Source organism: Echinops telfairi, unplaced genomic scaffold (genome assembly GCF_000313985.2).
Source record: "Echinops telfairi isolate 266 unplaced genomic scaffold, ASM31398v2 ScPeMD7_7400;HRSCAF=8409, whole genome shotgun sequence".
NCBI lineage: Eukaryota > Metazoa > Chordata > Mammalia > Afrosoricida > Tenrecidae > Echinops > Echinops telfairi.
Window position 1 is genome coordinate 6,928,966 of NW_022111300.1, and position 24,088 is coordinate 6,953,053.

General features: G+C 39.4%; 1 protein-coding gene and 1 pseudogene across 5 annotated transcripts in view; one reads left to right on the top strand and one right to left on the bottom strand.

The window, feature by feature from the left end:
* The window catches only part of GREB1L (GREB1 like retinoic acid receptor coactivator), a 343,344-nt gene that overhangs the window by 158,522 nt on the left and 160,734 nt on the right, over positions 1–24,088 (top strand). For all 5 annotated transcript variants that reach the window (XM_045296084.1, XM_045296083.1, XM_045296086.1 and 2 more), the window contains exons 6-7: positions 7,450–7,626; positions 13,016–13,192. In XM_045296084.1, coding sequence (XP_045152019.1) covers positions 7,450–7,626; positions 13,016–13,192 — 354 coding nt within the window. The remainder of the gene's footprint in view (positions 1–7,449; positions 7,627–13,015; positions 13,193–24,088) is intronic.
* Positions 19,324–23,673, bottom strand: LOC105978625 (annotated as a pseudogene).

Below are 24,088 nucleotides of genomic sequence, written 5' to 3' on the forward strand. Positions count from 1 at the left end.
TCCTTCTCACTCCAGCCCCCCCCAACAGTTTTCTCCATGTCTAACACATTATTACAGTATACGTATTGTCCTTCTCACTCCAGCCCCCCCCCAACAGTTTCTCCATGTCTAACACATTATTACAGTATACAGAGTCCTAGGTGGTGTAGAAGGTTAGGTAGGGTCTTTATTACGAAACCGTAGCTTGGCAGGCAGTTCAATTCCACTCAGACATTTTGGAAGAAGAACAGGATGATCTGCTTCAGAAAGGGCACACAGCCTTTAAAACCCTGAAGTGTTGCCACACTTCACTGACGCCATGACTCAGAATCAACTCAAGGGGAACCAGTTTGGGTTTGGTTCATAGTACATTAGCATATAGTCCATTTATCATAATCTTTGAACCAACGTTGACAGCCTTTTTTCAGTTTGGGTAATAAGGCCCATTGTTTATTCAGATGCCATTTTCATCACATTATATCAGGGGTAGATAGTGTCAACATGATTTAATGACCTTTGATGTTTGTTGACCTTAGTGACCTGGCTGAGGTCAGGCATGTCCCTTTTCTCCACTGTCAAGTTACTTCCTTTTCTCCTCTCCCCCTCCTTGGAAGAAAGTCTGTGCTGTAGCCCACACTTAAAGAGTGGAGAGTTGTGCCACAGCTCCTAGACGGTGGAATATCCACATAACTTATTTGGAATTCACTCATGCAGGGGATTTCTGTTTTCTCCCTCATTTATTAATGTGTCCAATCATCTATTTATGTCAGCAGGACCCGTAACTATTTTAATCTTTGGTTCATAACCCAGTACCGCTTTATCTGTTTTCTTACTCAAACTGTACCTGCTTTGGCCTCTGGGACTCTTTGAGCTGACTCCTGTGCTTCTTTGCCACATCTCAGTTATTGTATGTTTTGGGGACTTTGTTAGCTTAAATTGGATATTTTCTCCTTTCACAGGTGAGAGGGTGGGGTTAAGAGAAGGAACCTAGCAATAGTTTTCTCATAGAAGCCAGTCGTTCTGTAATGATCATGACTTTTGACCTCTTAGTGTCCCCATCCCAAATGGGAAACCCCTCCCAAAGAACCTGGTCTTCCTATGCATGGACTGTATCATTTCCATCTTGCCACATATAAATCACTCTGAACTAATCTTTCTTCCACGGAAAATCCTGTTTTCTTCAAGCATTTACCACACAAAACTATGCCAGTTTGACTCCATCCTTGTTTAGTCTGAAGCCAAATGTGTGCTTTCCTCTTTAATCCTTCTCTCTCTGCTAGAGAAATCACACCAGAAACGTCACTTTCCAGTCTTGGGTTACCTGGGTGGCTTGCATGCTCATGATTTTAGGGACTTATCAGCAAGTATAAAATAGGTGGTTGCTGACTTACTTCACCCTGGAAAAGAGGAAGGAAAGTTAGGTGATAGGTCCCTGCAAAAACATGTAAGGATGAACTTACAAGAGAATGTCTCACATCATATTTGGGGATGGTACACTATTATATATAAGTTAAAAGATGTTGACATTACTGATGTCAGATGGGTCTTGACTGGAAGGGGAGAATACCAGAATGATTTTTACCTGTGTTTCATTATGCAAAGGTATTTAATTGTTTGAATCATAGCCAATTACTGATATCATTGAGAAGAATGGGAATTCCAGAACACTTGTACTCATGCAGAACCTGTATATAGACCAAGAGATGGTGGCTCAAAAAGAACAAGCAGAAATTACGTGGTTTAAAATTAGGAAAGATGTGCATCAGGGTTGTATCTTTCACAATGTTTATTCCATCTGTTTACTGAACGAATCATCTAAGCTGGGCTACATGAAGAAAAAGATGACATATCAGAAAGAGTCATCAACCTTCTGTGATATGCATAACATAACCTTTCTTTCTGAAAGTAAAGAAGACTTGAAACACTTATGATGAAGATCAAAGAAAACCTTCCCAACTAGACCAGCCTGCAACATTATAATAAATATTGAAATTGTCAATGATTTCATTTTACTTGGATCCACACTCAGTGTTCATGGAAACTGTAGTCAAGAAGTCAAATGATAAATTACACTGGGCAAATGTGTTGCAAATGATCTCTTTAAAGTCTTAAAAAGCACAGGTGTCACCTTGAGGAAAAGGTGTGCCTGACTGAAAGCATGTTGTGTTCTGTAGCCTTATATGCATATGAAAATTGGACAGTGGATAAAAAAATCCAAAGAAGAAGTAACATTATGAATTGTGATTATCATGTTGGTGAAGAACTAATTATTGAGTTAGTGAAGCATATTGAATATACCAGAAAATTAATAAATCTGCCTTGGAAGAAGTACAAATAGAATGCTCCCTAGAAGCAAGAATGGTGAAACTTCACCTTATTACTTTGGACGTGTTATTAGGAGGGACCAGTCTCTGCATGGAGCCCTGGTGGTGTCATGGGCACATTGGTCTGCTAATCACAAAGCCAACAGTTTGAAGCCACCAGCTGCTCCTCAGGAAAAAGATGATGAGACATTCTATTCCTATAAAGAGTTAGTCTCAGAAACCCCAAAGGAGCAGTTAGCGTCTGTCCTGTGGGCATACTATTAAGTCAGAATTGTCTGGATGGCAGTAAGTGAGTCTCTGGGTGAGAGACATCATGCTTGGTAGAGCAGAGAGAATAGCAGAAAAGTGAACGACCCTCTATTAGATGGATTGACAAGGTGGCTGGAAGAATGGGTTCAAACATAGTAAAGGCTGTGAGGTTGACAATGGGGTCGGCAAGCACTGAATGAGTGGAGGTAGGGAATGCATCTAACTTTTATACATAGCAAAAAGCAGCTTTAGGTATTTGTATAATTACTATTTTTGCGTTCCAGAATGTAGTGTTCCCTGAAGTGCTTATCTTTAAACAACAACCGGTTAAGAATGTAAATTAAGCAGCATATCACTACATGTGTCTAATGAAAACAATGGAAAATTTTATAATAATCAAAACGACAGTGATACAGGATTCAGCTAAGTGAATCAAGCTCACTCAACTGGAGTTTTTGGAGTATGGATATAAGGAAGCTGGGGCACAGAAATGTTAGGAAAATGGCCCAAGGTCAAATATCAGCAATCAGAAATGGTGGAACTTGAACCAGGTCTCTGGACTTAAAGTAGAAGCCTCTTCATCCTTATTAACATTTCTTTTTAGCTATTAAATGCCATAGAGTTGGTTCCAACTCACAGTGATCTTTTGGTAGGTTGAGTCCTTTAATGGAGGTGGGGGCAGTAGAACTTTTTTCCATGTGCCCATAAACCCCAAACACCAGATCTACTGTCAAGTGGATTCTGACTCATGGTGACCTGTAGGACATAGTAGAACTGCTTCATAGAATTTCCAAGACTGTAAATCTTTTTTTTTAAGACTGTAAATCTTTATGGAAACATATAGCCTCATCTTTTCCTTTGGATTGACTCTCAGTCTCTGCCATGGAGTCTTTGCTGACTCATATCCACCCCTTGTGTTTCCAAGAGTCCAACTGTTATGGGAGTAGGAAGCCCAGTCTTTTTCCGGTGGAGCTGCTGGTGGTTTTGAACTGCAGGCCATGGGATCACAGACCAATGCTTAACCACTCCACCACCAGGGCTCCATTTGGATTGATTTATGGGTTTGAATTGCTGAGTTTGAGATTATTATCCCAACACTTAACCCACTGCACCAAAAGGGGTATCCATAGACTCAAAAAAAGTTTGTGAACTGAAGTAAGATGTCCCACGCAAATAAATGACAAATTTTCAAATAAATGTGGGTAATAAATAAAAAGTAGATTCATTTAAAATTGTTAAGGTGCGCATTTAAAACTTTTCCATTTTTTAAAATTTGTAAATAAGAAAAGTTATATTTTTTGTTAAAGTTTTATGTACAAGCTTGAAATGATTGAGGTCTAAAAACTAAACCCGCTGCCACCAAGTTGATTCTGGCTTATAATGATTCCATGGGGCAGAGTAGAACTGCTCCACTGGGTTACTGAGGCTGTAACTCAAGGAAACAGCCTCATCATTCCCTCCTTGGTTAAAACCACCAAACTTTTGATTAGTAGCTAAGTGCTTTAACCACTGTGACACCAGGACTTTTTAATCACTATGTCAATAGAGACCCAGGGTCTTAATATTTATTTATCTTGCTTATGTTGTCTTTTCCCAATTTCATTAGATCTGCTTTTGAAATTTGATGATCCAAACCATATAATAGAGTTATATGCACCAATAGCTCATCTAATGTTCTTTATTATGTTTTCTGTTTCTTGTGTATTAGCTGGTGGCATTCAACTATTTATTGACACTGGTTTAAAATCATGAATTGATGCTTTTAGAAAAATCTAGCCTGGGTCTCCTTACTTTCTTGGGTAGTGATGAATATGGTCTCAGGTTTGTGTGTGGTACATTGTGGCTCTTCCCACCCCTCACCCACTTCTCTACCCTGTTTCTCCTGTGTCTTATATTAATTTTTGCTCCCAAAGATGCGCTAGGTCTTATTTTCAGGAGATATCTTATTTTTCCATGAAGAAGAATACGGTACACATTTATTGTTGAACACACACACACAAAAGAAATGTATTACATGTATACGGTACGGTAGTAGTTGTCATCACAAACCAGCATAACCAGACAAACTGTGAATCCTACAGTATCAAGAATTTCTTGTTACTACCATTATTTCCATGTATAACAATTTATGGTACATTTACTCATAATCCATGGTACATTACTCGCACTTCCTGTCTGCTCTGGCTGTGTTGCGGCCAACAGTGAGCTGCATGGCGGCGTCCGCCTCTACAGTCCAGAGTTACAGTAGCTTGGGGGGGCTTATTATCGGGGAGGCCTTATTTTCGGGGGATGCCTTATATTTCAGCAAGAGGCAAAATTAAGTAGGTCTTATTTTCGGGGAAACGTAGTACTATTCTTGAAACTCCCTGAAATACCATTTAGCATATTTCTAGTCAGTTTCTCTTGTTTGCACGTGACAAAAACCCAACTCAAAATAGCTTAGGCCAAATTTAGAAATTATTGGAAGAATTTTAAATAAAAGGCATAATGACAAAAGCACAGCAAAGTCAGGCTTTAGGGATTCAAACATCACCCAAACACTCTTCCTCCTGTCTCTGCTGACAAGCTGCTCTCACATACAAGGAACATGCTTACCAACAACAGGGTGAACTGAGCCATGTTCTTCCTGAGTCCGTATTTGGAATTCCCAGGGAAAATGCTTGCTATGTCAGGTGCCCACACCCTTAGACAATTGTGCTTAGAAAGGTGCATTAAAATGGTCTAGTATGAATCAGATTTCAGTGTTTAAATAAATCTGGAATATCACTGGGGCTGGGGGGTGGGGTAGGATGGGGGTAATAACCGCATGGTAAGAGTGCAAACAAACGCAGTTTTTTAGAGCGAACTGATTCAGACTGAGCTCAGGTGTATCAGAGTAGTACTATGCTCTGCAGGGATTGCAATGACTGGCTTTTCAGAAGTAGTCATAGCTTTTCCTTTGAGGTGCCTGTGGAACTCAAGTCACCAACTTTTTGTTTACCAGCCAAGTGTGTTAACCATTTGCACTACCCAAGGACCCAATAGAGTGAAGGGAGAGTCATTTCCCAAAAGGGTGTTCTGCATCAGAACAATAGCTTTTCCTCATTCGCATTGTTCTGTGGTTTATCGGGTCCTTATCATTTCAACAGTAGACTCAGCATAAGTTCTTAGAGGCAAATCTCTGCCTGGGACAGCATCTGTTGCAAATGTTGCATGAATACATCATGAGTCAATGTAATACGTCCTCTGACACAAAGTGGTGTTTTGTTATTTTGACATGGTGATACTGTGTGGAAATGATCTGACAGTTCTTAACTAGTCATGTCTGAGTCAATAAATTCAGTAGTTTTAGTGTGTCTTCCTGTGCAAAATGAAGACCATATCTTCATGAGTTTCCCCATTTAGAAAATTTAATTTACAAAAATTGCTGTCTTGCATGTGCATTGAAATAAGTGTTCTTTTTAAAGTTTGCTGGTATATGTGTGTGTGTTTAATCATTTCCTTTCCTATGGGCCAAACAATAAATAAAAGTCATCAATGTTGGAGGAATAGATGCAAATATCTCCTTCCAGTGTCTTTTTCTCAGCCTTGGTGGAATAGTGGGTTACACACTGAGCTGCTAACGACAGGTCAGTGGTTTGAAACCACCAGCCACTCAGGGGAAGAAAAAGGAGGTTTTCTACTCCCAGAAAGAGTTACAATCTCAAAAGCCCAGTGGGGCAGTTCTGCCCTGTCCTCTAGAGTCACCAAGAGCCAGAATTGACTCAATGGCTGTGACCTGAGCTGAGTGTCTTTTCCACTCAGAGGAACGTATTTGATAGATTTGTTCTCTGCTTGGAATACATGGACTTTAAATTTAATCTCCAAAAGGGGTTTAAATATTTCTAGGGTACCTGAGTGGTGCAACAGTTAACATGTGTGGTCTGACTAACTAAAAGGTTGGAAGTTCAAATCTACCCAGAGGCACTTCAGAAGAAAAACTTGGTTGTCTTTCTAAGAGTTGATAGTCTGAAATGTAAACTCTGCCCTCCAATTCCCAATAAAAAAGTAATTGGTAAGGGAAGAAAAGTCTGGTGATCGTTTTCTGAAAATTCAGCCATTGAAATTCTTATGGAGAGTAGTTCTACTCCCATACACATAAGGTTACCATGAGTTGGATTGACTTGCTAGCAAATGGGGCTGGGACAACATTTCACTGTGTCCATTAGAAGGAAAAAATAAAATAATAATAATGAGCCCTGGTGGCCTAGTAGTTATGTATTGGGCTGTGATTTACAACATCAGCAACTTGAAACCACTGGCTGCTTCTTGGGAAAAGATGAGCCTTCCTACTCCCGTAAAGATGCACAGCCTCAGAAATCCACAGGAGCAATTCTCCTCTGTCCTATAGGGTAGCCATGAGTCAGAAACAACTCTATAGCTGTGAGATGTTTGTATTTTTTAGAAAAAAGTAAAATTAATGTCTTTTATTTTGGTTTATTGAGACGTTTATATTCCTAATCAACTATTTCTACAGAAATTCTTCAGCAACTGGTTACATTGTTCAGTTTGTGAACAGCCTCATTATTTTCATTCTGGTTGTTCCATGTACATTTATCTAGTTTACCTGCCTCTTGCATTATCATCTTTCAAAGTAACTGTTGGAAGTTTGGTCTCATATAAGTGATTTCTAAAAGAAACACAGTTCTTAAGCATGATATTCATTATTTTTTTTAGCTAATTTGTTATTTAGTTACAAAGTGGCCTCAATGGTTAATTTTGGTACAAGATGTAAAGATTATCTCAGGACAGTAGTTTCAGGGAGTCTTCCAGCCTCAGCCAGTCTAGTAGGTCTGGCTTTTGGTTGTCTCTGTTTTGGAGAATTTGAGGTTTTCCTCCCATTCAATCATGTCACTATGTCCTTTCTATCTGTTTTTAGGTTTTTGTCAAGCAGGAAAGGATTTGCGTTTGGTATCGCTGTGTATGGAACAAATAGATATCCCAGCAGGATTCCTGCTAGTGGGAGCCAAATCTCCCAACCTTCCCGAACATATCCTAGTTTGTGCTGTAGACAAGCGATTCCTACCAGATGATCATGGGAAAAATGCACTTTTGGGTGAGTATTTCATACCTCTAACACCCTTTCTACAATGAGACTGTAAGATCGTAGTTTATTTGACATTGTCACGGAGTTTTAAAAACGATCACAGACTTAGCTGGGGGTTATGTCATTTAGTTCAAACGAGAAACATTTTTAAATTTCCATTTTTATTCATTCTAAGCATGCTGGTGGTTAAAGCATTCCATGGATAACCGAGAGGTCAAAGGCTTGAACCCACCAGCTGCACCATGGGAGAAAGATGTGGCAGGATGCCTCTCTAAAAATATGCAGCATTGGACACCCAATGGGGCAGTTCTACTGTATCCAGTAGGGTAGGAGTTGGAATATACTTGATAGGTATGGGTTTATGTATTCTCAAAATATTTGTCTTAATTGAGAGACTTTTTAAAACTAAGCATTAGAGGATAGTGTACAGTTTGTAAAAATATATACATATATATTTTAAAACAGTACAACTTATTCTCTCTAAAGCCTGACACTGATGTCAAGTCAACTCTTAGTCATTCATCTGTAGACTCTTCACTTAGTAAGTTACGTACTGTTTTTCTGTAGTATCCATTCCCATCTATTCTTGACTAGTGTGATCCTCATATTTAGCATGAGTATACCCAAAATAACTAAAAGTACAAATATGACATAAAACTTATAACTTTATTTCAAAACCAAGTAGTGAGCTTTCTGGTATTAAGAATTTAGGCTTTTTCACAACATAGCTTTCCTACATCATGTGAAATAACAAAGAGTGGATTTTATATTATGAAATTAAAAAGATAATTAAGAGGACATATGAAGCTTCTTGGTTTTGTTTTTTATCCCTAATTTTTGGGGGGCTTCTGAATTGTTCTGGAGCTATTTTTGTTTTTTAGAATTTCTCTTACTATAGACAGTCTGATGTTTTAGGCATAAATATCAGTAAAAAGGAAAAATAGAGAAGAGGAAAGAATTCAATTGTTGTATTGATTCAGAGGCTTTTTTTTTTGTTTGAACTTCAGTTTATGGTTCCTTAAATTGCTGTTTGAACCTTTCTTCTGGTGTATAGGAAAATAAATAGTCATTTTCATTCTTCATAAGATTTTCCTAAAAAAATAAAATTAAATTAAAAAAAAAAAAAGACTATATATACTTTCCTTTCAGTGAAATTGAAAATATGGAAGCCTAGTAATAAAACTTACCTATTGGGCTAAATTAGCAAAGAAGGACCAAGTATCTGTTTATTCATTCATTCTGCAATATTTATCCAAAATGTACTGTGAGGCAGACATTGTACTAGGTTACGGTGCGGGGTTCACAAATGAAGGCACAGTCCTTTCCCTGTCAGAGCGTACAATGTATTAGATTGTGATAGAATGACCTTGGAACAAAGACTTTGGGACGGCATCCCCAGCATTATAAAGGCATCATGATCTCATCTAATGGGACAATTCCAATGTGAGGCTGACTACAGAGATAGAAAATTCTCTCATGATTCCTTTTTGCTTAATAATTCTTCTTAACTAGAGGAATCATCTTGGGATACATTATCAAAAGGACACAGAAAACGCACTCAGAATAATATGTTTCCGTATGCAAAATAGACCAGAATATGTGGACTAAAGACCATAGGCTTTGGGATCAGACAGACTTGGGTTTAAATCTCAGATTTGTTAGTTTATATGTTCAAGAACTTGGCAAGCTATTTAACCTCTTGGTGTCTCAGATTTCCCATTTCTATAAAAGGGCCCCCATAGTATCTCCTCTGCAGGCTTGTAAAGATCAAATGAGATGATAGGCATAAGGCCTCCATCCAGCACAATGCCTGACACATAGTACACCAAACCAGCCTGTTTGGCGTAGTCTATTCAGCTCATGACAACCCCAAGTATTACATAGCACAGCAACTCCGCAGGACTTTTTTTGTGGAAGCAGATCACCAAGTCGTTCTTGTGCTGCTGGGTGGGTTTAAGCACCAACCTTTCAGTTAGTAGCTGAGGACAAACTAGGCCGCTGAGGGACCGACTACTTGCTCATTAAATCATAGTTATTCTGATTAAGTATTGATCAAATATCTTGATGGGCTTGGAACCGTGTTTACTTTCTGGAACCCCACTCTCATAAAGCTGATTGCAACTGAGAGTGACTCTCTACGACAGAGTAGAACTGCTCCTTACCATTTCCACGATTTTGAGGGTTTCAGTCGCTCCACACCCTTACCAGCATTTGTTTTTATCTGGTGTCTGTTTGTTTGAACTTAGCTATTAATGCTGGGGGGAGAAACAACAATGAGAAACAACAATCTCACTCTTGTTTTGATTCACATTTCTGATGGCTAATGATAACATTCCTGCATATATATTTGTTGGCCACTTGAATGTATTCTTTGGTGAGATGCCCATTCATGTTCTCTGTTGAATGCTCACAACTTTGCACTTGTCAATCAAGACTACAATCCTTGATCTTCATCAACATTAAGACAGAGTGGGGAAATGTTTAAGTCTTAGATATTCTGGGATCTCTGTGGACTTCAATGTCAATTTGTCTACATTTTAATGTAAATTTTGCAGACTCCAGAGATTGTAGGGGAATTGATTTTTTTAAATCTTGCCTAGTCGGCAATGCATGTGCCCCAGATCTACCATATAACTGAACTATTTGATTGCCAGAATAACCAGAAAGGTTATTTGGCTGTTGAGAGGTGTTAATTTTGTTACTGATGTTGAACTCTGAGCAGATTGAATCTCTCTTGAACCAAGGGTAATGCTGAAGCCACACAGAATTTGAAAAATTAACTAACTCCTTGATTCCATTAACGCTTACTGTCCAAGTAAAGGTTCACTTCTTTACAGATTATTCAGGTCCATCGCTTTTCTCCCCTTCCCCACACTCTTGCTTTTGGCCTCAAAGTGTCAGCAGAGGAAAAGATAAAACTCAACCTTATTAATTTCTTCATTCTAATTCTCACAGTAATCTTCTCTGTACCTAATTTCTGGGGAACTCATCAATTACTTTCCTGAAATATTCTTGTAGCATTTTTGCTGTGTTTTGGATGTGATCCATCAGCTTCCCGGTCAGGGATGTTCATCACACCAAAATATAAGCTCCACGAGGGCAGAGGCTTTGTCTGCTTTGTTCAGTGCTGAATCCCTGGCTCCAGAAATGGAGCCCGGCGCCAACTACTGTAGAGTCGTTTCTAACCCCGGGTCAGGGTGAAACTGCGCTCTGTAGCAAACCATCAGGCCTTTATTCTGAGGCACCTGTGAGTTCAACTGCCAAACATTAGTAGTCAAGTGTTTAAGTGTTTGTGCCACCCAGGGACACATAGCAGAGTGCAAATATTTGTGGAAATGGATAGATTGATGGATGGGTGACTTCAGAAACTCGATGAACTTGATGGATTATGTTTCTTTGTTGTTTGCCAATAGCTGTTAGGCAGATGATCAAAATATCTCAACTGCAATCCAACTGTGAACATATTTTAAGTAATTTATAAAATTATACTGATATTTATACTTCTATAAAATGGCAGTAACAAGTTAGTAATTTTATGTAATAGGCCAGAGGTGATGAGTATTCACCACTTTTTGTACCATGTCTGGCATATAGATGATAGGTGAATTAATATTAAATTAGATTATCCATTTATAAATGCTCCATATTAATTGTCAGCATTCTGAGATTGGGATGGCCTTTATCTTCTTTTATTATATATCTCTGGGGTTTAAAAAATAGTATGCTATTTTGTCAGTGAATTTATTTTCAGTTATCTCAGGGAACTTCAAAAGGTCTGTGGAAAAATTCAATTATCTTTCCATTCCACTTCTTCATAAACTTTGGAAGCTCTCATGTATAGAAAAGATGCCTTGGTGGCACTGTAGTATAAAGGTTAAACTGCTATGCGGAGTCAGCTGTTCAAATCCACCATCCATCTGAGAGAAAAATGAGGCTATCTGCTTCTGTAAAGATTTACAGCCCTGTAAAGCATATATAAGGTCACAGTTATTTACAGCCCCATAAAGCATATATAAGGTCACAGTTATTTGCGGTGCACTCAATGGCAATGGCTTGGTGTGTAGAGAAACTATATTTATGCAATGTGGAGTATCCTTTCATAGTTCTAACTTTTGTGTCTTTGTTCACCTATGTTTTTCATCAGACAACCAAAAGAACTCACTCTGTTATTGCCTACCTATTCTTCTATTAAGGGGGAACAAAAAGTTGATTTCTGATCAAGTGCAACATGATTTCACATCTTTGCAACAGTCTCCATTTCTTCTTTTCCCTTGTCTATCCCTTGCTCCAAACTGGCCCCTGGAAGTTTAATTTTTTTTTATTAGTCTGAGAGAAGAATTGCTTATATATTAGAGTTAAAGAAATAAAAGCAAGACCCACTGCAATTAGGTAAAACTTCCATGGGGTATTTTGGCTAGAATCTTTATGGCTGCTGATTGCCAGATTTTTCTTCCGTGGTATTTTGGGTGCACTTGAACCACCAACCTTGAGGTTAGTAGATGAAAGCAAGCTGTTCATACTACCCACCTTGAATAAAGTGAGTCTGAGGAAATTAAAAATCTCATGGAACTGCACATCAGAAAGTATAGCCAAATGACGTATAAGTTGGAAAAGTTGGTGATGCGCCTAATTTGCTCAGCTCTATCAATGTTCTGCCTGCCTCTCTACAGACCAGCTTTATCTCCATGTTTGTCCAGTGCGTTTTCTCTCACACCTTATCCTGCATGTGGCTGACATAGCCCGAACTTTGGTTCCAGTTTTACAAAATTATACAAGTTCAGGATCTAATAGTAGCAGAATGACTCTTTGTTTACTTCAAAATTCCAGGAAAGTGCCTCTGACTGTCCCAGATTAGATCATATATTGGCCCCTCCAAGCTAAATTCACATGGAAGGTAGTTGCGGCACAAATCATGCCAGAGACCAGCAGAGTCCCTGGAAGGGAGTGCGTAGAGAAGACATAGTGGACGGTCTTAGGATCAAAGTTTTTCTTGTCATAAGACCAACCATATAAATTCTATTACATGATACTTTCCAGTTGATTTCTTACACCATTACCCTATTGGTATGTAATTTAAATTATTTCCAGTCTTCCATCATTATAAAATCACTGCTAAAATTCTTTTTTATGCGTTTTTGTTTCTTCCTTAAAATTATTTCCTTGAATGGCACTATTGAGCATACATTGGACTACTAACCACAGTCTGACTTACAGCCTTGGAAACCCTGTTCAGGTTGATGATAAGTTGGAATATACGTGGTAGCAGTGGGTTGGTTTATTCCTTCCTTTAAATAATTTCCTTGAACTTGGGAAATTAGAAATGAATATTTATTTTTTATCTGTAAAATATTATTTCTGTATTCAAGGTCACAAGTAACTTCGGTGTTTGTCATTTCAGGGTTTTCTGGAAACTGTATTGGCTGTGGAGAAAGAGGATTTCGGTATTTCACAGAATTTTCCAACCACATTAACTTGAAGCTCACCACCCAGCCAAAGAAGCAGAAGCACTTAAAGTACTACCTGGTCAGAAGTTCCCAGGGCGTGCTGTCGAAGGGACCTCTTATCTGCTGGAAAGGTAGCATCAGCTTCCAGTGGGGAGAGGGAAGGCGTGAGGCTTTTGTGGTGGTGACAGTGACCCACTCAGGTTTGAGAATTCAGGTGTGATATATAAAATAAGTATCTAAGGTCAGAAGTACACACACACACACACGAGGATCATTTATTTAAGGAGTCCTGGTAGCGCTATGCTTGAGCATTCAACCGCTAACCAGAAGGTCAGTGGTTTGAACATACCAGTGTGCCACAGGAAACAGGTGTGGCAGTTCCTCCCATAAAAATTATGGCCGAGGCAACCCTGTGGGGCATGCCTACTCCATCCTATGAGGTCACCATAAGGTGGGATCAACTGTATAGCATGCAACAGTAGCAACAAGTAGGTTATGTGAACTGCTTTTCTATTTTTAGCAGAAACTATTCAAGTTGAGGAAAAGTGCATGTTACTGTATTTACCTTTTGGAGGTGCTGGGATGCAACCCCTGAAAGAAGACTGAACTTTTGCTAGCTCTCCAGTGATTTGTAGAGGACCTCAAGGAACCAGAGGAGCATTGCGTGTTTCACTGGTGTTATACTGCACCCTGGTTGACTCATCCCTTCCTTGTGACCCTTCTGTGAGGGGATGTCCCATTGTCTACAGATGGGTTTGGTGTCACTGCTCTGACCCCTTCATTCTCAACAATATTCTTTTGTTTGTTTTGGGTCTTTTGGTACCTGTTACCTGATTCTGTCAACACTTCATGATAGCACAGGCTGGTGTGCTTCTTCCATGTGGGTTTGTTGCTTCTCTGATAGATGGCCGCCTGTTTAACTTCAAGCCTTTAAGACCCCAGACGCTATATCTTTTGATAGCCAGGTACTATCAGCTTTCTTCACCACATTTGCTTATGCACCCATTTTGTCCTCAGCGATCGTGCAGGAAGGATGATTATCACAGAATGCCTGGTTATTAGAACAAAGTGTTCTTGCATTGAGGGAGGGCTTGAGCAGAGGCCCAAAGTCTATCTACATCCTCAGCGTATTGCCATATAAATATATGCACATATGCCAATACCTCTATTTTTATGAATTAGTATATTTACATATGTACACACCTATATTTGTACCTCTGTCCATGGCTTTGCTCCCTAAATCTTTCCTCTGTTTCCTTTTGCCTTCCGCCTGCCCCACGATCACACTCCCTTCTTCTGGCTCTTAGTAATTCCTCTCAGCTAGGTTGCTGTTGCTCCAACACCACCAGGATCTCTACGTCCTCCTCGTTTTTTTATTCCCTGGTTGTTCCCCTGTCTATGGTGTTGTTTGCGCCCTGCTCCTTTCCCCCACCTCCTCCTCCCCACAGGTCCCTGCGGAACCAGCAATCAGTTGCTTTCTCCTCTGGTGTGCTTCCCTGCCTACCTTGTGTTGATAGGCAAAACAACAACAGAGGCAAAATATGAAGAAAACAAAGGACTGAATAAAAAGAGAAAGAACAACAAAAAAAGAAAAACTAGCAAAAAATCATACATAATTCCAAGTCTGTCCACTGACTTTCATGACTACCTCCCCACTGGTCCTGGGGTGTTCTGGGAGTTGCCTTGGGTTTTGTGGCTTGGCTTTGCTGCCATTGCTGATCTGTTATGTTCCCTTCTTGGTTCGCCCCATTGTGGGGGTGATCAGACCAGACTCACTCCCTGCCATCTGTCCCCAGTATTGTCCTCTATTGTGGTATGCTCCAGGTTGGGGACATCATGTCTTGAGTTGTGGGCCCTACAGTCCTCTCTTTGCCTTAGCAGCTCCATGCAGGGCCATCAGTCTCAGGGCTTAGTGTGCCAGTATGGGGTCTAGTTCTCCTTCTTATTGGTTTGCTTATGTATGGGTATGGCAGGCCAGCCCCTCTCCCCAACCTGTAGGTTTGGTGTTGTTCTCTGTAGCACATATTTCTAGAGGGGAGGTCAGGTTGGCTCTGATTGGGGCTGGCCCTGTAGCCCTCTCTGTTCATGAGTTGTTTCATGTGGTCACGTTGCCCTCAAGGTTTGGCATGCCAAGGTGGGGTCTGCACTCACACTCCCATTTCTGTGGAGACATAAAACAATACCCTCCCCCTGCATTGATTAGTGTCCTACTCCCCCAGTGCCATTGTCTCCCTGGTTTGTTTGTTTTTAATACTTCACAGTAAATACTGTATATAATCGTGTATAAGCCGAGTTTATCAGCACATTTTTAATGCAGTTTTTGTGGTAAAATTAGGTGCCTTGGCTGATATTCGGGTCGGCTTATACTTGAGTATGTACGATAATTCTGCTTTAGTTTGAAGACATATAATTCCAATGGAAATGGCTACATGTTTCAAATCAGATGTTATCATTTGCAACCATTAAATCCATAAGCATTGTAGTTCTTTATCCTAAAGGCTTTTCCTCTAAGAAAATAATTTTGAATATCATAGACCTTAGCAAAACAGTTTTAAAACAGGAGAGGGGTGCATACGAATCGCCTTTGAGCTGGTGCTGCTGCTGCTTTATTTTTTCAGTGTTCGTTTCAGTAGCACAAAACATTAAAAAAATTTTATTTAGTGCTCATGATAATTTATCTGTCTGACAAGGAGTAACATTTGTGAAGTAACGTATGATACAGTCATGCTAGGTTGCTTCTGAGACCTCGCATTTATAGAAGTACTTATTTGGAAATATAACATATAGACATATAGAATATACAAATAATGCGCCTAGTGTGGAGATGCTTTAAGTCCAAAATACAGTAAGTCTTCCTAGAGCATCATAGCTTAGATGTGCTTCCCAAAGTAGGCAATACAGGCCCCTGAGGGTGGGGCACTGGAACAATCTGGAGGCAGTGCTGCAGAAACAGATAGCAACACTTTACCCTGAAAATAGGCTATAAGTTTTCATTGCTAGAGGAATGCTGAGTAATATTTTTTCTGAAAAGGGGTAGTAAGTCAAATAAGTCTAATATGGCTTAGATGAAGGTTATAGGAAATTACCCCCAGCCCATGTATGTATCTGATAAAACTGGGAAACACCCTAAAGTAGGGCTTCTTAAATGTTTTCCATGCATGGCCTCTTTTGTCCTGAGAAATTTTGACACAACTCTGGGTGTATAGGTATATGAAATAAGTATACAAATAAAATATGGCTTTTAATGAAGTTAATGATTTCTGTAGTATTCCAGAGCACATGATCTTCTCGTGCTTTTGCTTGTTTGTTTTTTGCGTATGAGGACATGTTGGAGCCAGGCAATTCAAAATGGGCAAGGACTCCAGAAATCTTTTGGATTCATTATGCGTTCATTTTTAAAAAAAATAGTTTTATTGCCACCTAATTCACATATGATAAAATTCAATCATTCAATCATATTAAGAAGAGCTGTGCAGTCATCGCCACAATCAAATATACAACATTTTCTTCTTGTACTTATTGCTGTTAGCTCCACATTTCCCCCCAACCTCCTCTGCCAGGCCCCTCGGACACTGTTAATCCATTTACTGTCTTTATAGATTTACATATCCTGCATTTCATATACATAAAACATACAAAATCAAAAGAAAAACCAACAATGACATGACAGAAAAACCTCAATCAAAAGGAAAGCAGAAAATTAATAAAAACTGAGTCGAAGGTGAGATCAAATGATAAGGTATTATTTTTTAATCTAACCTAACTATATTTGCAGTAATCCACTATACAAGGCACTCTGGCTATTAGCAAGGCTATTCACATCTCTGGACTGTGATCAGAGGGAATTCACTGGAGACTTAATCCATGTGGGGACCCTACAAGGATTTTGGGCTTCCACTGCCATCCATGACATTCTGCAAACCAGGTGTAAAGAATTTAAGCTCTGATACAGTTACTCCTCTGGATTTTGGATTTTATTACTTATAATCCTGGGATCACACAACTGAGGTGCTTCTGTGTGCTAATGCCTCACTTAGATGGCTGTTTGTTTTAAGACAAGCCTTTCAGACTTCACAAGCTATTCTTTCAGATAGCCAGACACAATCTTATTTCCTCATCACACTTTGCTATAGCACATATATTTTAAGTGATCTCTTCCCCAGGGCAGGTATCAAGCAGGGCCTTGTCATAACAACTAATTGTTCTTTGTTCTTAGATTAGGAATACAATTAAGTGTGAGCTCAAAATCTATTCTTATATCTATGGTTTATATATGCCCCTAGTTCACTTTAGAGACACCGTTATCATCTTATTTTAGAACATTATAAATCATTCCCATGGAGCAAAAGGTAATTCAATTAATATTCTCATTAATTTAGCCAGTGGTTTAGAATTTAAAACACTGTTGAAAAAATGTTATACTTGTCAATCTTGTATCCCGCTACTTTACCAAATCCCTCTATTGTTTCTAACAATCTTTTTGTTGAATTTTGGCATCTCTCTATATAAAATCATATCATCTGCCAATAGTGGGAGTTTCGCTTTTCTTTGCCCAGTTGTATTGCCTTGACTTCTTTCTGTGTCTAGTGGTTCTGACCACCACTCCCAGCAGGATATGGAATAAGAATGATGGAAGGGGGCATCCTTGTTTTGTTCCCGTTTTCAAGAAAAATGTTTTCAGTTTTCCTCCTTTGAGCGTGATGCTAGCCATTGGGTTTTTAAATATGGAGGAATTTACCTACTATTACTATGTTGTTGAGTGTTTTATTAAAAAATGGGTGTTGGATATTGTTAAATGTCTTTTCTCCATCTATTGATATGATCATGTTCTTTTTTTAAAAAATTATTTTATTAGGGGTTCGTACAGCTCTTATCACAATCCATCCATCCATCCATCCATCCATCCATTGTGTCGAGCACATTTGTACATATGTTGCCATCATCATTCTCAAAACATTCTTTCTACTTGAGCCCTTAGTATCAGCTCCTCATTTTTCCCCTCCCTCCCCTGCCCACCCTTCCTCATGAACCCTTGATAATTGATCAATTATTTTTTTTTTCATGGTTTACACTGACCGATGTCTCCCTTCACCCACTTTCTGTTGTCCATTCCCCCAGGAGGGAGTTATATGTAGATCATTGTGATCAGTGCTCCCTTACTCCCCCTACCCTACCCTTACCCTTCTGGTATCCCTACTCTCATTATTTGTCCTGAGGGGGTTTTCTGTCCTGGATTCCTGGTGTTTCCAGCTTTTATCTGTACCAAGGTACATGCTCTGGTCTAGCTGGATTTGTAAGGTTGAATTGGGGTCATGATAGTAGGGGTGGGTGGGAGGAAGCATTAAAGAACTAGAGGGAAATTGTATATTTCATCAGTGCAGTACTGCACCCTGCCTGGCTCTTCTCTTCCTTGTGACCCTTCTGTGAGGGGATGTCCAATTGTCTACATATGGGCTTTGTGTCTCCACGCTGCACTGGGCCCCCCTCATTCATATTAATATGATTTTTTTCTGGGTCTTTGATGCCTGTTACCTGATCTGTTGGCACATCATGATCACACAGGCTAGTGTGCTTCTTCCATGTGGACTTTGTTGCCTCTCCGCTGGATGGCCGTTTGTTTATCTTCAGTCCTTTAAAACCCCAGATGCTTTATCTTTTGATAGCCGGGCACCATCAGCTTTCTTTACCACATTTGCTTATGTACCCATTTTGTCTTCATTGATCCAGTCGAGAAGGTGAGCATCATGGAATGCCAGGTTATTAGAACAAAGTGTTCTTTCATTGAGGGAGTACTTGAGTAGAGGTTGTTACCTTAATACTTAAGAATTCAGAATTTTTGTGTCTGTTTTCATGAGAACTATTGATCTGTAGCTTTTTGTCTCTGTGGGGTTTTGGCTTCAGGGTTATGCTCATTTCATAGAAAGAGTGTGGGAGGCATTTAACTAACAAACATATGAAGACATTGCATGACTCTTAGCTGTTTGAGAGATTCAGGTCAAAATAATGGGATACTGCCTTACCCCAGCATTGATGGCACATGACAGATAGTCTTGACTAGTTAAGCCATCCTTTGGTTTTAAGAAGACTTAGGGTAAATGGTAGAAAAGTTATGTCACTGAACTATGCATGTAAAAATGGTGGAAATAGCAAAGGGTTCATTACATATTTTACCACAACTTAAAAAAAATGAGGTCCCTGTATCAGGTTGCTAGGCTTTTCTTTTGTAAGCTAAGAATTTTAAAAATTTAAAACAATGTTTAATCTACAAGAGCAGTCTGAGATCCTGATTCAGAAGGCGGGCCATGATCCTGCCATGCACCCTAACTCCTGACTCTATGGCATCCTCTTTGCGTGACACCTGTCAATATAAGCCAAGTGTTTGTTTCTTCATATGTAAAATTGCATTTAGAAACAAAGAAAGAAAGAAAGCATGTGGGAGTTTGCTGTTGGCTTCTGTATTTTAGACTACTCTGTATAGAATTGGTGATAGTGGTGATGTTGCGCTTTTCATCTCGAATTCAAGATGTTTGCATCATCTCTTTTCCTTTGCTAATTTTCTTAATCCTTTCAAAGAAACGTCTTTTTGTTTTAGTGCTTTTCCAGTTTTTCTGTTTTCCAGTTGTTTATTTCTGCTGTAATCTTTATGATTTCTTCTGTTGTTGGAGGATTTATGTTGTTGTATTTGTTCTAGTTATTGGAGGTGTTGTGTTAAGGTGTTGATTTTGGATTTCTCCCTTTTTTTCATGCGTGCTCCTGCGTAGAATAAGTGTGGGACTTTGCTGTTCCTTTCTGTGTTCTGGAATCGTCTGTATAGAATTGGTGAAAGCACTTCACTGAATATATCGCCCTCTGATCATTGCTTTTGCTGTGCCTTAAAGGTTTTGGTATATTGTGTTATTGTTCTCCTTTGTTTCAAGGAATTTCATAATTTCCTCTCCTTTGTTCTAGTATGTTCTTCAGTCTCCGTGTGTTTTTCTTTTGTTCCTTTTCTTTCTATTGTTGATTTCGTTTTACAGTGTTGTAATCTGAGAAATGGATTGTGGGATCTCAGTGTTTTTGAATTTGTTAAAACTTGTTTCGTGCCCTAACATATGGTCTATTTTAGAGTATATACTATGTGCACTGCAGAGAATGTATACCAAGTTGTTATAAGGTGGAATGCTCCATAAATATCTGGGAGGTTGAGCTGGCTGATTGTGTTGTTTTACCTCTTCTGTTTCTTTTTTCTTTTTTATAGTTGCATCTTTATTTGAAAGTCCACATTTTCCACCAACCCAGGGAGCGGGAACTTTCACAGGCTTCACAATGTTTTGCTTAGGTGCTGCCTCTCTGAGAGGCTTAGTAGCAGCCATTGCTGTATGTTTGGAAGCTTGGCTTGCCTTTTTTGCTTCCTTGGCAGCCCTGATAGCCTGTTTTCATTGGGCCTTTCTAACTTGAGGTTTCTGATTCCTCTTGGCCATTATATCAGCAAGAGATGCACCAGTGATGGCCCTCTGGAATTTGACTGCCCGGCGGGTTCTTTTCTTTTGAATTTCTTCCGATAGCCCCTTTTTGTGCTTCATTCTGTAGAGAACAGTCCAGTTTATCGGCCGAGGGTTCCTCTTGGAAAGGAATGCCGATTCGCATTTTGCATTAAGAAACTGGAAAACCCTTCCATCGGTCCTGGCGGACCGCCTCCTGTGTTCGGGGTAAATCTTGTAGCCACTGAAACTGCAGCAGCAGAGAACAGGGAAGATGGCGAAGAGGATGAATTTAATATGTTGATGAATTTAATACATTTACATTCAGTATCATTATTAATATATGTGGGTTAGTTGCTGTAATTTTCTCTGCTTGTATTTAATTTCTTTCTTTTTTTGTTGTTATTTTTCAGCGTCTGTTCTTCCTCTAATTCTGTGTTGTTTTGCGTGTGGTGTTCTCTGTATTGGTTTCTAGGGAGTCATGTTCTGTATGATGCTCTCAGGCTTGTCTGCTGCTGTTGATTCGCTACCCATAGTGATCCCGTTATTATCTTTTGTAATGCTGGTCTTATTTTTATAAATTCCTTTAGTTTTTCCTTGTCTGGAAATACTTTATTCTCTTGTATTTAAGGGACAGTTTTGCTGGATATAGGTTTCTTGGTTGCCAGTTTTTCTTTTCTTTGAGCATTTGACATGTGTTACTCCATTGCTTCTTGCTTAGAAGGCTGAGTTTATCTTTATTGGTTTTCCTTCATAGAAGATTGTTTGTCTTTTGTTTTCCACAGCTGCTCCTTTTTACTGAAATGGGAGAATTTGACTTCAGTCAAATTCAGAATTTGTCACCATGCTTTCCTTTCGAGTCTCTCCTATCTTTCATCTTCTTGAGTAGTCTTTTCTTGCCCTTCGTGATGTTGCGTACATTTTCTTCCATGAGTGCAAAGAAAGGAAGAGAGATGGGTAAGGAAGACGAGTGAGAACGAAATCAAACTAATAGTACTAATGATAAGGGGCTATCTGGAGAGAACAAAAGGTTTGTAAAAAATAATGAGAAAATGTATTTTAAAAGGGGTAATAATACCTAGTAGGTAACATGGAAATATATATCACTAGGGTGGGATAAGAAAGCAGAAAGTGATAGTGGGTGGGACAGGAGAAAAGTATAAGCAAATAATCAAACCAGAGGAAGATATTTATGTATGTATATTTAGAAGAAGAACTAGAATTAAAGAAATGAGAAATAGCAAGAAAAGAGAGAGGGAAGGAAAAAGCAAGGAGAGAAAGACCAAAAAAGAAAGATGGAAACACTTATGTGTGCAGTTAATAGGAGGAGGCAAAATAGATAGGACCTGGCTTGGGTGTAGATATGGATTCTGTTGCTATGGCAGCAAAAATGTGGCAGGTCTGTGCTCTCAGGGAGCAGGAAGAAACTGGCTTAAATTTTCTTTAAAAACCTGGTTTTGATGGGTGTAGTTTACCTGTCTCTGCGAGGGAGGCAGACATACCTACCAGGGGACAGGGCTACATGAAAAGAGGAAGTGAGAGTCAAAGAAGAATATAGATTAAATTAAAACAAGAGAAGAATTTTTAAATCAAACATAAAATAAATCCACCGTTTGAATAGGGATTCCTGTTCTTGTGGCAGAATTGGGGTGGACATGTATCTGCCTTTCAGGGGTGGGAGATGCATATTGTGGGACGGTAGAAGGAGGAAAAAAAGAGAAAGAGAAATTACATAATGGTAGAAAGCGTTGCTTGGGTAGTGAGGACGTCTGTGCCAAGAGCCCACGTGCTCTCCATGTGAGCACCTCACAAGCCTGCAAGGTGAGAGATTTGTCTGGGTGAGTTGAAACAGGGGCAGGGAGAGAGCAGCTCGTTCATGGAGAGTGGGTGCCCGGAAGCAGGTCAAGGGTGAAAGGGAGTCAGAAACAGTCAGCTGATATTGCCGGTTTCTTACTTTAAGAAACTTTGGTGTACATAGCTTTTAAGCTTTTTCTCTGGCTTCCACGGAGCCCAGGATTCCCTCTTGGCAGGGCCTCTTTTTGGTATTTGCTGAGGAGATCTTCCTGTGCTTGTTATCTGACAGCCATATTTCCCTCTCACCACAAATGTTGTATTTTGAATTACTTTTCAAAATGTTATATTTTGAATTACTTTTTGATCATCATGCACTCAAAACCCTTTTACTATTGCCAGATTTTTCACACACCCACTATTCAGATACTTGACTCCATATGGGGTTGGTGACCTACAGTTTAAGCAGCTCTGCTTTATGGACCCTCTGTATTTGCCTTTGTTGCACACAGTCTTTAGCACACTATATGCTAAAGCACCACAGGCTCATAGTGCAAAACTCAGAAAACAAACTCGGTGCCAGCAAGTTAATTCCAATTCACAGTGGCCCTATTGAACAGAGTAGAATTGAACAGAAAGATAAAGATGCCAACCCCTGTAAAGATTTAAAAATCTCAGAACCCACAGGAGCAACCTTTCTCCTATGGACTGTCTGGTGGATTCAAACCACTGACCTTATAGTAAGCAGCTCAGAGCACCTTCATAATACAAAGTAATATTAAAATATGATACTAGAGACTCATTAATATCAGCTTACTTAAAATGAAGCTGTGTTTTATGATCAGTAATAAACCTAAACATTGTCTACCTATTTAATAAGAATTGAGAATACATTTGAGCGTTTCTAATTTTTCTATTCTGTATATTTCTCTTTGCTTCTATTTTGGGATATGAGTTAAGGTTAGGTAGAGGGTGATGGGAGAAAGATGAGGCTTTCTACTGACATAAAGCGTTACCGCCTCAGAAACCCACAGGGGAAGTTCTACTCTGTCCTATAAGGTTGCTAGGGGTCAGAATTAAGTTGATGGCAATGAGATTTTGGAGAGAAAGTTGAAAACAGCCTGGATGTACTTTAGGTTTCAATTTCACACTACATTCAGTTAACGTGTTTGAAAGCTTGTTAAACCAAAACCCAATGTTGTTAAGTCAATTCCCAGTTGATTCAGTTCAAAGTAAATCTGCCACATATGATTTCCAAGGCTATCAATCTTGAAAACAGACAGCACTGTCTTTCTCCCATGGAGCAGGCTGGTGAGTTTGAACCACTAACCTTTTGGTTGGCTGGTGAGCCCTTTAACCATTGTACCAACAGGGCTCCTGAAAGCCTATTAGGTTTTTATGAATTATTGATATTTTAGCTTTAATCCTATCCATAAAACTAGTAACCTATATTAAATATGACTTTTCCCTCTGGGAACTAGCCTTTGAGGAACAAAGATCTGGTGATTCTTGATAACCATTTCTTGTCTTCCAAACGTGGACCTAGGGAAAACATCTGTGCTCACTGTGCCTGAAGATTCTATCGAAAGCACTCACTGCCATCGATTCGAAGCTGACTCAGGGACCCTAAATGACAGGGTAGAACCCTGTGAGTTTCTGAGATTGTAGCTTTTTATGGGAGTAGAAAGCCCCATCTTCCCCCTGCAGAGTGGCTAGTTGTTTCAAACTGCTGACCTTGTAGATAGCCGCCAAACCTGTAACCACTCCTCTCAGGAC